This window comes from Pelodiscus sinensis, chromosome 7, assembly GCF_052426305.1.
Source record: "Pelodiscus sinensis isolate ZL-2025 chromosome 7, ASM5242630v1, whole genome shotgun sequence".
Taxonomy (NCBI): Eukaryota; Metazoa; Chordata; order Testudines; family Trionychidae; genus Pelodiscus; species Pelodiscus sinensis.
Genome location: NC_143058.1, coordinates 5,192,150 through 5,204,836, shown reverse-complemented (window position 1 = coordinate 5,204,836; position 12,687 = coordinate 5,192,150). Strand labels below are relative to the sequence as shown.

The window sequence follows — 12,687 nt, the reverse complement described above, 5'->3', positions numbered from 1 at the left end:
CTCCCACAGCATCGGTAGCCCAACACACAGCGCTGAGCTCTCTGGAGGTGCTTGGCTTCTGGCTAGAAAGACCCCCTGGCCATGGTGGCTATGTGCTGAAGGAGACACAGCATCTTCTGGGCCAGCTTTCTGGCTCCAGCCCAGACCCGGTCCTCCATCTCCCTTTCTTCAAAAGGGATGAGACCTCTGGAAGGACTTCGCTGCCTGGAAAGGAAATTGGACGCCGCTGCTACAGCTGAGCCTCCAAGTCCCTCGCAGCTGCACGGACTTCAGGGACGTCGTTGCAGATGGACCACAGAATAGCGGGGAGGCATTTGGTTTCACGAGGCCCACTGGGGACAGTCCAGGATCACCCCCACCAAAGCATTCAAGAGCGTGGAGAGCGCCTGGTGGTTGCTTCAGGCAGCTGGACACAGGCCGCTTTTCAGAAGAGAGTTGGCGGGAAATAGCTGTGAGGCCTGGGGCCTCTACGGTACGTAGGCACCAGGCGGGCCCTAATGGCAGTGGTCTCTCCTCTTGCCTCCTTTCCCGTCTGTGCAATACGCCTCTCTGTTGCTTTTGTTCATATACCCTGGGCTGAGGACACAGCCAGGGTATTTCAGAGCCTTGTTGCTTGGCACGCAAGACTTGTCACCTTAGACTCAGTCACTTACCCATGATGTAAGTTGCCATCGTGCATATGGACCCCTGACAAAGCTTCATATAAAAAAAAAAAAAAAAGGTGGGGACTTTTCAGCTTAGAAAAGACGAGATGAAGGGGGGATAGGATAGAGGTCTATAAAATCATGACTGGTGTGGAAAAAGTGAACAAAGAAAAGTTATTTCCTTGTTCCCATAATAGAAGAACAAGGTGTCACCCAATGAAATGAAGAGGCAGCAGGTTTAAAACAAACCAAAGGAAGTTTTTCTTCACGCAGCGCACAGTCAACCTGTGGAACTCCTTGCCAGAGGATGTGGTGAAGGCTAGGACTAACAGGGTTCAAAAAAGAACTAGATAGATTCATGGAGGTTAGGTTCATCAGTGGCTATTAGCCAGGATGGGTAGGAATGGTGTCCCTAGCCTTTGTTTGTCTGGAAATGGGTAACAGGGGAGGGATCACGTGAGGATTCCCGGTTCTGTTCACTCCCTCTGGAGTATCTGTTGCTGGCCACTGTCGGCAGACAGGACACTGGGCTAGATGGACCGTTGGTCTGATCCAGTGTGGCCGCTGTTATGTTCTAAATGTTCACAAGGGAGGGAGCAGCTTCTGTGCTTTCTGACTGGTGGGGCTCCCTACTCTAAATGTTTTCCCCTCGCTCTGAACCAGGGATTTGGAGGAGGCCACCTTGCCTATCCAAGCCGGCCCTGTCTCATTTCTCCCTTCAGTGGCTTGCAAGCCCCCTTCCGTGGGTCTGGATCCAGCTCCCTCTCTTCTGTTTGACACGCCAACGCAGGTCAGGCACACGGCTCTTTTCTGCACGCCTCCGGTTGTCCGGGCGAACTCCACATGCATTGAGAACCAGCTGCCAGCAGATGGCAGCATCGGCAGCATGAAGGCCCCCCGGTGGCCTGTTCCAGCAGCAGCTACTGCCAGGCCCCTGACATACAGTCGAACCCTGATGACACCAGCTCAGATAACCAAAAATCTGGGCAAGCCAGAGAACAGGCGACAGGGCTCCTGCTGCTCGCTCAGGGGTGGCCGGGGTTCCCGCCGTCTGCTGTGGGGCAGCTGCGAGTTCGGTTAATACAGATAATGGAGGGTCTGTCAAAAGCGGACCAATCTGCTTGCTTCAGTGCGACCCATCTGCCCTCCTGCACCCCCGGAAGTGCAAGAACATCTGCTAACGGGAAGAGGAGGGAGGGAGAAGCTGTGGAACAGCCTGTCTCCGCGGAACGAGGCGGAGGATGGGTTGAGAGCGCGAGGGCCGCACCGGCTCTCCACTCAGCAGAGACGACGGGGGCAGACAAGGCGTCATCGCAGGAAGATGGCGGGGGTGGAGGGACGCTCCCGAGTCGAACGGGCAGCAGCCGGTGCCACAGGGAGAACGGAGGTGAGTTATTCTGAAGTACTTTATAAAGGCGGGGGCCGGATTGCGTGGCTCAATGGCCAACCCCACAACTCACATGCAACCCCCACATTGGGGCCCGAGGCAGGGCTGAGAACAGCCGACAAGAGACTAGAGCCAGGCGGAAGGTCAGACCCCAGCCTGCAAGTCGGTCTGAGCGGCCGGCGTTCAGTCGGAGCGGAAGGCTGAGGAGTGCGTGGAGGGAGGTTTTGGATGGAGGGATGGGAGCAGTCTCTTAGTCAGGCTGGAGGAACACACTCCTGCCATGGTGCTGGGCCCCAAATTAGCCCATCCCCAAGAGCACCCCAGATCTCTCAGGCTGCCAGCGCTGGGCAAGATGAGTGTATCATCAGCTTGTGCCCTTTTGGCGCCAGGCTGCACCGAAGCCCGGACAGACCTCATCTTCTCCATGAAACTGCCAGCGGTGGTAAAAATACCACTTCTCGTTTCACATGTGAGGAAAAAGGCCAATGAATGAACAAACAAACAAAAAAGCTTAAATGAAATGTGTGCCACAAAGTGCACATGAAGCCCTGCTCTTCAGAGCTAGGCATTGCCAGAATGGGTCACTGGCAGAACTTCTCCGGCACACCGTCTCCAACAAGGACCAGTATCAAATGCTGCAGTGGAAAATATTAGTTTCCCCATAAGGGCCAAGCCTCTTCCCGGCCTCCATCTGTGAGCAGTCGCCTTACTCTTTGAAGCATGAGGATTTATTGCCCCAATTGTTCACCCTGTTTTATGTAATTGTGGATGTTCTCCTTACCCAAATCCATTTTCGGATATTGCTCAGCTTTTGGCTTCAGTGCTATCCTGCAGCAAGGAGTTCCACAGGTTAATGACGTGTGCCACAGAGAACAAGCATCATAGCTCAACTGACTTTCACCTTCACTCCCTCTGAATGGAGCACCCTAGTAGAGGGGTAGTATTTGGTCTCCTACGAACAACATGTTACTTCAGGGAAGAGGCATTTCAGGGCCTGTTTAGCATTCTCCTGGCAATACAGGGAGCAATGAATCATACCAGACAGGCAGTGCCTGCCACAAAACAGCAGCCAAAGACCTATGAGATGGCCTTGTGCAACCCACTATGCCTTTGGCAGCAGAGACTCCATTGCCAAGGCCCGGTGAACTCCTCAAGGATACTACCTGAGATGGAGACTTAGGGATGCCAGCCCCGGGTGCTTCCAAAGAGGATGGTTCCAGCTCATGGTTGACGGTCTTGATCTCGGGGCTGGTGATGGGGGACCCGTCGGGAGGAGGCGAGGGGCTTTTGTTTGCTTTCGCTGGGGTACTGTCGCTGCGGGAGAGAAAGGAAAAGACAGTCAGAACTGGTCGCATCGAATTGTTCTGATCCGTCAGCCTGATCCATGGACTTAGCTGTCTCCCCACATCCAAGCGGCTCCTTGCTCAGCCTCCCTCATTGTCTTTTTGCAGCAGGACCTCATGCAAACCGCGATCACTCACCTACGCCCCGGCCTGGCATGCATACGGATGCACCTAGGGCAGACACGGTTTCGGCTAGAATATGGGAAATCTGAATTCTGGCGTTACCCAACTTTTGACTTTGCAACCTCAATCACACCCCTTTCACGGGGTTTGGGTGCATCGCGCCCTAGCTTTAAAAAACCAAGAATACCACACTTCAAAGTTCAACCCCAGAAATTCCAGCCTTGGGTGGTATGTTGACAGCGGCTGCACCCACGGACCTCCACCATGTGCGCAAACAAAGTAGCTGGCAGCAGTAGTAGGTTGTCATCCTCTAGGGTGCAGCACAAGGGGGAGAGGGGCGAGACCCTTTGCCCGAAGGCTCAGGCAGCAGAAGAAAGGAATCTCAGGTCCCATCCCAACGACTAGGCTGCCCGCTTTCCCCAACCTTGACCCCTTCTGCCCTGTGATTTCTCATGGTCTCGTCATTATAGGCCAACCGTGGCATTTCGAGACTCATGCCAACAGAGGATGCACTTCAGTCTCATGCTGAAACACTCAATTTTAGGACAGGGTGGAAAAAGACCCAAGAAGAGGCATTTAAAGACTCACAGAAACAGCCTGACTGGGTCAAACCGAAAGTCCATCTGGCCCAGTATCCTATCTGCTGACAGTGGCCAGTGCCAGGTGCCCCAGAGGAAGTGAGCAGAACAGGAAATCATAAAGCAATTCCACTCGTCACCTATATCCCTAGCCTCTGACAAACAGAGGCTAGGGATACCACTCCTACCCATCCTGGCAAATAGCCATTGATGGACCTAACCTCCATGAACTTATCTAGTTCTTTTATGAACCCTGTTAAAGTCCTGGTCTTCACAACATCCTCTGGCGAGGAGTTCCACAGGTTGACTGTGCAATGTGTGAAGAAATACTTCCTTTTGTTTTAAGCCTACTACCTATTAATTTCATTTGTTGACCCCTAGTTCAAAGCAAGCACCAGACTTTGAGCTCCCGACCCCACCTCATTCCCCAACTGCAGAGAAACCCCCCAAGAAGCAGTCACTCCATGCTCTTCTGGGGGTGGGAAGTATCTAATGACATTCACACCCCCAGCAAAACAAGATAAAAAAAACCCAAACAGCAGCTTTCTGTGCTAATGGCTCTCGCCCTGTGAGAATAGGGGTGTCCAATCGCTCCCCAACTTCTCCCGCAGCATCTCTTGGAACACTGTCCTGTCACTACCACATTTCTGGCATCGTCTGTCCCAGGCAAGGCCCTGCAGAGGGACTGGGATCCCACCGGTCCCACAGGACCTACTACCTTAATAGCAGAAGTGGGTAAAATGTACTTGGTGGTGGGTGGGATAGGCTGGGTTTAAAAAAAAAAAAAAAAAAAGCAGCCACACCAAGGCAATCTGCAGGAAGATATTAAATCACTAAATAGTCTAAGCAAGATTTTAGTGGTAAAAATTGTGCCTGAATTACATTTACAAATACAATGTGTTAACCAACACTGTGGGTTCGTTTTTTTACTAGTGTTGGGGAATTTGTCTCTCTTGCAGGATTTGAGGAATCTAGTATTATTGTGGGTGGGAGGAGGATAAAAATGCAAGAAACAATGCACTGATAGGGGGCAGCAGGTATTGTGGGGCGGGACAGAAGGGGGATTAAAAGATAATCCCTGGCGCCAGGCAAATCCCATTCCATTCCTTCCTTCTTCCCATCGATGCTACATCCTGAAATCACCAGCAGGGGGCACTGTTGGAGGCACCATTAACTATGCTTTTTACATAACCCCGCCCACTTGCACTAGGCGTCCCACAATACCTTGCGTTTGCCAAAAGACGTATCTGGCATACGCAGGTAGGAAACGTGTTGATATCAAGCGACTTTTGGTCTATGGCCTGGGAAGGACCTTCCCACAGCAGGCTCTGAAATGCTCCACAGAGGTCAGGAAGGAACAAACCCGCCAGATCAGAACTGGGACAAACTGCCAGGTTGGATTTTCGCGCTGGGTGACACGTCGATTCCCCACAGAACCCAAGTCAGCGGAAACGTGTCACTTTGAGAGCACGGCTGCTCCGTCAAGTGCATGCCACACGGCACGAGACAGCTTCCCGCAGACTGGTACCGCACGGAGCTCGTCTCTTGTACCATGGCCTGAATGACTTGGTACAGCAATGAACTTGACTGACATTGGCCGTTTGAATATATTTTAGACAGAACCAAAGCTCTGTTTTAGACAGAGCCAAACAACTGACGGCACGCTATCAAGGAAAGCAAATTCACGCAAAGCAAACACACCCTTACTGTGCGGCTGAGCAGGGCTGTCCTTCGAATATAGGTAGCCCTATGCCGTACTATTAAACTGGTACCCCTGAGCCCAAAGACAGCCAGGGGAGGAGGGAGGGATGGCAAATTTGTTTAGAGCTGTGATTTTATAATCTTCAGCAACACACTAATGAAATATTTGAAAGCACATTTTATGCCTTCACCGCCCTCCTTAGCGCCTTGCTTCCCCCGCCCCGGCTTCGCATCCTGCTGTGTTGACTTACACAGTAAACTCCAAAACTGGCCATCTAGGACTTGGAGTTGGCAAATGCCCGTTGAACGGCTTCACTGCCGTTTGAACAGCTCTTTCACAAGCGCTGTGTTGTGCTAACGGCTCGGGCAGGCTTTGTCACTTTTAAGTTCACTAGATCCTCTAGGAGGGTGGACATGAAGACCCAACAGTGCCCCAAATTTTCAGGTGCCCAATGCAGCTGCATAGGCATAAGGACGGCCCTGGTGCTGAGACTCAAGGCTGCTAGCCCTCCACCCTCCCTGCCTTGTCTGGTTTGAAACAGCAAATGCCAACATTTGCAGAAAGGACTTCCACAGGCTGCAGCAATTTTGTTAGAAAGGAGGAGATGCCCGTTGTTCTGCTATTTATTCCCAGCCCTGTCGCTCCTCTGCAAACTCCCACGTGGGAAGAGGAGCTAAGATGGGACCATCATTCGTTCGCACCAAAGCGTGATGAGCGCGGGGGAATCAAGGCCAGCGCTACCATGCCCACATGTACCAGGACACAAGATCAGAGACGGAAAGCAGTCAGGTCCCAACATGTGCTCCGGTGCTTGCCAACGTCCCAGCATTACACCGGCGCCAGCTCCACCCCATGAAGCCCTGGCATAGTAACCCAGGGCCATCTGGACCTGCTCTGAGCTCACGCGGTTGCCGTGTTAGGGCAACGAAGGGCACTCTGCGGAGATGCCCGATTGGCGCAGACAGCCATAGCAGGGGTAACACGGGGGTACAGCTCTTGAGGGTTCCTGTCACTGGTGCCCTAGCGTTACCGGACAGCAGTAAGAACAGACGCATCTTGCCCGAATCCTAACTCTTCAGTTGCCCAGCACAAGACTTAACAGAACAAAAGCTGTTGTCACTTACTCACCCTCTTTTATCCGAGGGTCTCAAAAGCACCGTCTAAAAAGCCATTCGTTCCCTCAGCTTCCCTGTGAGAGGTACGATTAGCTCCATTTTACAGAAGGGTAAAAATCCCAGAAGCCCTGGCTCCCAATCCTTTGGGCCGGCGGGGCTCAGAACGATGACTTTCTGAACAGCCTCGGTCTATGCAGAGGGAGGGAGGAAACTCACGCTAGGAAAGGCCTCCGCACGATTACACAACGATCCCCCACTCGGCGCCACCCTTTCTTGTGCGTTCGGTCCACGGTGACCGCACGGCCCGTTTTGCCTGGGAAGGTCCCTTTTGAAGCCTTGGCCCGGCCAGCCCAACTCTTTTGGCCAAAGGGGGAGTTTGTCAGAAAGGTCCGGGGCACAGAGACGTGCCTGGGGGCAAGTGGCAGTGCCCGCCCTGTGAAGGGGAGTGCAGGGCTCAGTGAGCAGCAACAACAGCGTCATGTGGGGGGCACAGGGCTCCACCGTTGCCAGCTCCACACAGGGAATTTGGGGGGTGGCTCAGGCAATTTTGGGGAGGGGGTCCGGATGAGCCATTCGGGCCGGCCTGGCGTGGGTGGGAGGAGGGAGGCGGGCTCGGACTAGCCCCACTTGGTGTCCCATTTTCCCTCATTCAGTCTCTCTCAAGTCTTCCTTTGTGCACGCACCCAACAACCACCAGGCCCGGCAACAGGACTGCCAGGATTGAGGGCCTGGGGCTCTCAGCTACCGTGGCAACGGTGGCCGCTGGAGCCCTGAGCCCTTTAAATCACCGCCAGAGCTGCGGCTGGCAGGAGGCGGCTAGTCCCCAGCCCCACCCCTTTCGCCTTAGGCCCCGCCCCCTTCACCCGAGGCCCCGCCCCTTTCACCTGAGGCCCCGCCCCTTTCAGAAGTGCAGAGTGGGTCTGGCAAATCTGTCGGCCTGTCTGATAACAACCATCACCATGTTTCCATCTTAGTTACAACATGCATGGAGCCAACAGCTACAACCACGGGGGGAGGGGAAGGGGTGTCACGCTGCTCTGTATCTTGAAACAGAAGTTACAACCAGGTGCTTTTTAAAAGGAAACAGGGTTACCTCCCCCCCGCTGCTGTGTCTTTGTGCTGCGACTCACACCTGCACCCCGGGCAGCCTTTTCCAGCCACGTTGCACTGGGTTCCTGCAAACTGTAATCGATGTCGCAAGAGGCAAAGCAGGGGGAACCTAGGTCCTGCCAGTAAGACAGCGATGGCACCTTATTTCCTCTTACCCAGGCAGTAATGCCTAACACAGTTGGAAGGAAAGGGTCCATCTTGGGCAAATGAAGCCTTTTTAACGGACAAAGCTGCCCCCGTTTCCAATCAGCTTCCGTCCAAATCACACAGGAAGTGAAAGCAGAGCCGCACGGAGCCCAGGCAAAGCCTGGGGGCGCGAATAGCCCTGGAGTCCGAATTTAAAGCCAGACGGGACCTCGAGGGCATCTGATCCGACCTCCTGCACATCCCGGGCCACCCACACCACCCCTCAGTGCCAAACTCCGCCCAAGCACCAGAAAGGGAGCCGGGATTCACACCAGGACTCGAAAATAGTTAGAGTTAGTCAGACATGCGTCGCTCTCCACGAATCCCACGGGACCTGAAACACAGAGAGTCATGCACGCAACTCCAGGCCTCGCGTTAACACACCCCAGGCTGTTAGCACACGGACTTATATTCCACTCAGGCTCGTCTCAGAGGGATGCTCTGCATACCGGTACCTGCTCATCTTTTTCCGCAGCCGGGAGAACAGTTTAGTTTTCTTTCTGGGGGGGAGGACAGCACACAATGATTTCCAGCACAGCCACGGGGGAGCGACCGGTAAGCTGCCACGGAGCAGCAAACCTGGTGCCAGATGGCTACTGAATTCAAGCCCTTCCTTCCGGGTTTGGGGTCCGTACAAGGAGAGAGAACAAAGAACGGGGCTCGCTGGGTGAGGCAGGGACTTGCATGAGCACAGCAGGGCTAAGAGATGCGCGTTTCCTCAGGGAAAGCTCTGTATAGCCCAAGAGAGGCAGATGTGCTGAAAGCCGGGCAGGCGGGGGATCTGTAAATAGTCTCCTCTCTCAAGTGGGCAAACGGGGGCTGAGACATTCCAGTCCCACAGTGAGCCAGCAAGAAGCCAGGAACCCCGACTCTCAGCTCCTCCTTCTCCCCGACTGGTACTGAAACCAGCATAGAGGCTCCCCTCTATTTATACCAGTGTTTCTTAAACTTTTTAAGACCGAGGAACACCAAACAATTTTTTTTTAAAATGAGGAACACCAAGGATTTTTTTTTGAGGGGGGGGGGAAGGTCAGGGGGAAAAAGGGTCAAGGGAAAGTTATTGAGGAAAAAAAAAGGTCGCCTGCCCCTTTAAGAGTGGCCATTTTGAATTCTGTTCTCCGTGGCACACCTCTGACTGTCTCGTGGCGGAACACAGTTTAAGAAATACTGATTTACACTCTCAAAGCACATCGGCGTTTGCTCCGCGCAGCAGGGTTCCTCGTGAAGATAGCCCGCTAACCTAACAGGGGAGCCGGCCTATTTCTCCCCCCATCTCGATCCATTTCCCTGGCCCCATCCCTAGCTCCTTCTCCCGCGTACACAAGCCAGGGGGACCACCAGGCTCTGCAATGAGACAGGGAAGGGGCCTTTCCCGAGTCCCAGTGGACAAGATCCACCACCAAGAGCAGAGGAGTCACCTGGAGAGGTGGAAATGCCCGACTGCGCTTCCTGCCATGTGCAAAAATCTACCCCCCTGCCTGGGTATCTGTCTGGAATGGCTCTACGGGAAACCTGCGCCAGGCAGGGTGAAAATCATGAATATTGGGAGCAGTGGCTCCTGGCCCCTGCGGTGAACGCCCTGTGGCTCCCGAACTCACCGCAGCTGCCGGGAGCCGTAGGTTTCATGGATGTGTGTGTCGACCCGGACAAAACAGGGCCCCTGCCTTAGGAGAACACTCTCACCTTTGCAGCTACCCAGTCATCATCCTCCATAAAGGGGTCTGTGTTTGCAACCAAGGGTTAAATGGGAAGGGAAGGAAGAAGAATCCATAGAGTCCCACCCCCAGCTCCTCGATCCTTTCCACCGCTGTCCTGAAGCAATGCACAAAGGCTGAAGCCATCACTGGCATCCTGCCAACGCCCCACCTGGGTTCCAGCAAGATGCTGATTTGGCAGTTAGGCTGTATTGCTGCTCTCCCGGCACGTGACAAGCAGCAGCTGGAAGCCAGAGGCCCGCATTGCTTCATCGCTCGTGCATCTGGAGGGGAGCCAGCCTCAGCCAAAGTCTGAACCCTCCCGCTCCCTAAACTGGAAGGCTCAAGATCTGCAGTGAATCAAGGAAGATCCGATGCCGTTGAGGAGAAAAAAAAACAATTAAAGAAAAAGGATCCTGTGGACGCTAGCCCTTTGCAGAGATGCCTGGGTATAGGAGGGGTCTGATGTGCTCTCAGGGGAAAGGCCAAAATCCTCACTTGCCTACAAGATTTGCCTGGGCAAAGCCACCCTTTGCATGCACAAAATGGGTAATTGTGCACACAAGTTTGCCCACTGGAGATTCAGGCTTGGTGACGGGAAGAGATGGGGAGGAGGGAGGAGGAACGGGACAAGACGCTCCTGTCTCTGCAACACCGAGGAATTTGGGCCGGAGCAGATGACACCCTAAATCTGGGAGTGTCCCAGTGGGAGCCCAAAACGAGATGCCCGGGGCAGGTCAGTTTTGCATGATCTATTTGAGAGGGGCCAGCCACGGAGGGTGAAGAAGAACTGAAACCAAGAGGCGGCAAATAAAACCATTTCCCTCTCCCTGGTAAGAGGCATTCCCGCGCACCACGGCGGCCTCGTAGCCGCCCCTCCAGGCGCGGCAGGGGGTGCACGGCGCGGCTGCGGCGACTCACCTCGGCTGCGCTTTGATGGGGAAGGCGTTGCTTGAATGCTGCTTCTCCAGGTTCGCCAGGACATCGTTGAGGGTTTGGTTCAGCTGTAACAAGAAGAGACCCCTGAGCAGCGGGGGAGGGAGAGGGCCCTGCGCCAGGACTGTGGTAAACCTGGGTCCCCCCTCTCGCTCCAGCTCTTCCCCGGCGGCTCCCCTTGGGACGGGAACATAATGGGACGCGCTAACGCCAGCCGTACAGTCGTTAAACTTCCACCCAGGAAGCGCCACCCACGCCGCACAGGGAGCCTGTGTGTTAGGCTGACGGACAACCGTGCTCCGGCCTTTTCAATGTCCTGCCTTTCTCTCCCCCGCCCAGTAACACCGGGGACCCCTGCCTGAACGCAGCTGAAGCCTCGGCCGCCGCTCTGTCCCTTACCTTGCTCATTTCTTTGTGGAAGTTCTCCTCTAGGCCCGCGATGCTCTGGAACGTGTTGACATAGAAACCAACACGGCTGCCGAACGAACGCAGAGCAGAAGTTAGCGGCTCAGCCGAGATCTGTTGACCCAGTTTCTTCTGCTAATACCCCCCCACGCACACTTCATATTTAAGCCGTGCTCTCTCTCTGCCACAACAGCAGGTAGGGAATGCGCGGGGGCTGTCAGAAAGGCCCCACACACCCCTGTGAGTTGCAAGGACTCTCTTGCTTTGCTGCCAGGTGGGAGACAGTAGTTAAGGAATGAACCAGGCCCTGGGGGACTACAGGGGACGGTTGGTTGTAGCAGAAAGTTGGTTGTAACTAATTGACCATTCATTTTCAGTGGGAAATAGGTCAATGGAGGGATGATAGGAGTTACTATAGAGAATTTCTGGGTGTCTGGCTGGTGAGTCTTGCCCACATGCTCAGGGTTTAGCTGATCGCCATATTTGGGGTCAGGAAGGAATTTTCCTCCAGGGTAGATTGGCAGAGGCCCTGGAGGTTTTTCGCCTTCCTCTGTAGCATGGGGCACAGATCACAGCTGGAGGATTCTCTGCATCTTGGGGCCTTCAAAGTATTTGAAGGCTTCAATATCTGAGATACAGGTGAGAGGATTATTCTAAGAGGGGTGGGTGAGATTCTGTAGCCTGCACTGTGCAGGGGGTCAGACTAGATGATCAGAATGGTCCCTTCTGACCTTAAAGTCTATGAGTCTATGAGAAAGGGAGAAGGCAGGCCTGCCGGGGCGCCTACTTAGCTGGGAGTCAGGACCTCCAGGAGGCCCCGTGGCTCATACGCCTTTTGCTTTCGTCCCACTGATGCTGGCTCTCCCCACCTCCTCCTCCTGTCCTCCCTCTACCCCCATCCGCCTAGCCAGCCCCAGGGACGGCATGTTGCACCGGGACACCGCTGAGTGGGTTTTGCCAGCACGCCACCTTTACACCCCTTCCTCGTTCATCCTCCAACCCCACCGGGACTGCTCCTAGCTCCCCTGCGTTCCCACGACAAGCCTGCTGGTCTCCCGTCGCCGCCTGCCTCCTTTCCCGTGCCCAGCCTGCCCGCCGGAACCGAGCACGCCGAGGCGGCCTGCTGGGTCCCAGTGTGCAGCCAGGCTGGAGGTCCGGGACCCCCTCTCCCGGCAAAGGACTTGCCCGCCAGGCCGGAGAGCTCAGTGCTTAGGGGGACCCAGCAAAGAAAACCCGGCCGGGCGGAGCCTCGGAGCTGGGGCTGTGGGATTAAAAAGAACAGCATCGACGTTTCTGACTGGACTGCAGCCCAGGCTGGGAAGCTCGGCCAAGCGGGACGGTCTCACTGCCCACGCTCCAGCGGGAACGTCTCCACGGCTCTTTTTACCCTGTAGCCCCAACCCCACAGGCTCACTTCACCTGGGCTCGCTGCCACCGGGTTTTCTTTGCAGTGTCAACGCGCCC

General features: G+C 54.8%; 1 protein-coding gene across 20 annotated transcripts in view; it reads right to left on the bottom strand.

Annotated features, from left to right (window-relative positions):
- Positions 1-12,687, bottom strand: part of BIN1 (bridging integrator 1) — a 151,227-nt gene that overhangs the window by 27,480 nt on the left and 111,060 nt on the right. For 9 of the 20 annotated variants that reach the window (XM_075933041.2, XM_075933051.2, XM_075933046.2 and 6 more), the window contains 3 exons: positions 11,218-11,293; positions 10,804-10,886; positions 3,195-3,345 (listed from right to left, as the gene is read on the bottom strand). In XM_075933041.2, coding sequence (XP_075789156.1) covers positions 3,195-3,345; positions 10,804-10,886; positions 11,218-11,293 — 310 coding nt within the window. Of the gene's footprint in view, positions 1-3,194; positions 3,346-8,637; positions 8,689-10,803; positions 10,887-11,217; positions 11,294-12,687 lie in introns of all 20 variants that reach the window. The other 11 variants (XM_075933058.2, XM_075933044.2, XM_075933047.2 and 8 more) reach the window with 2 other exon arrangements.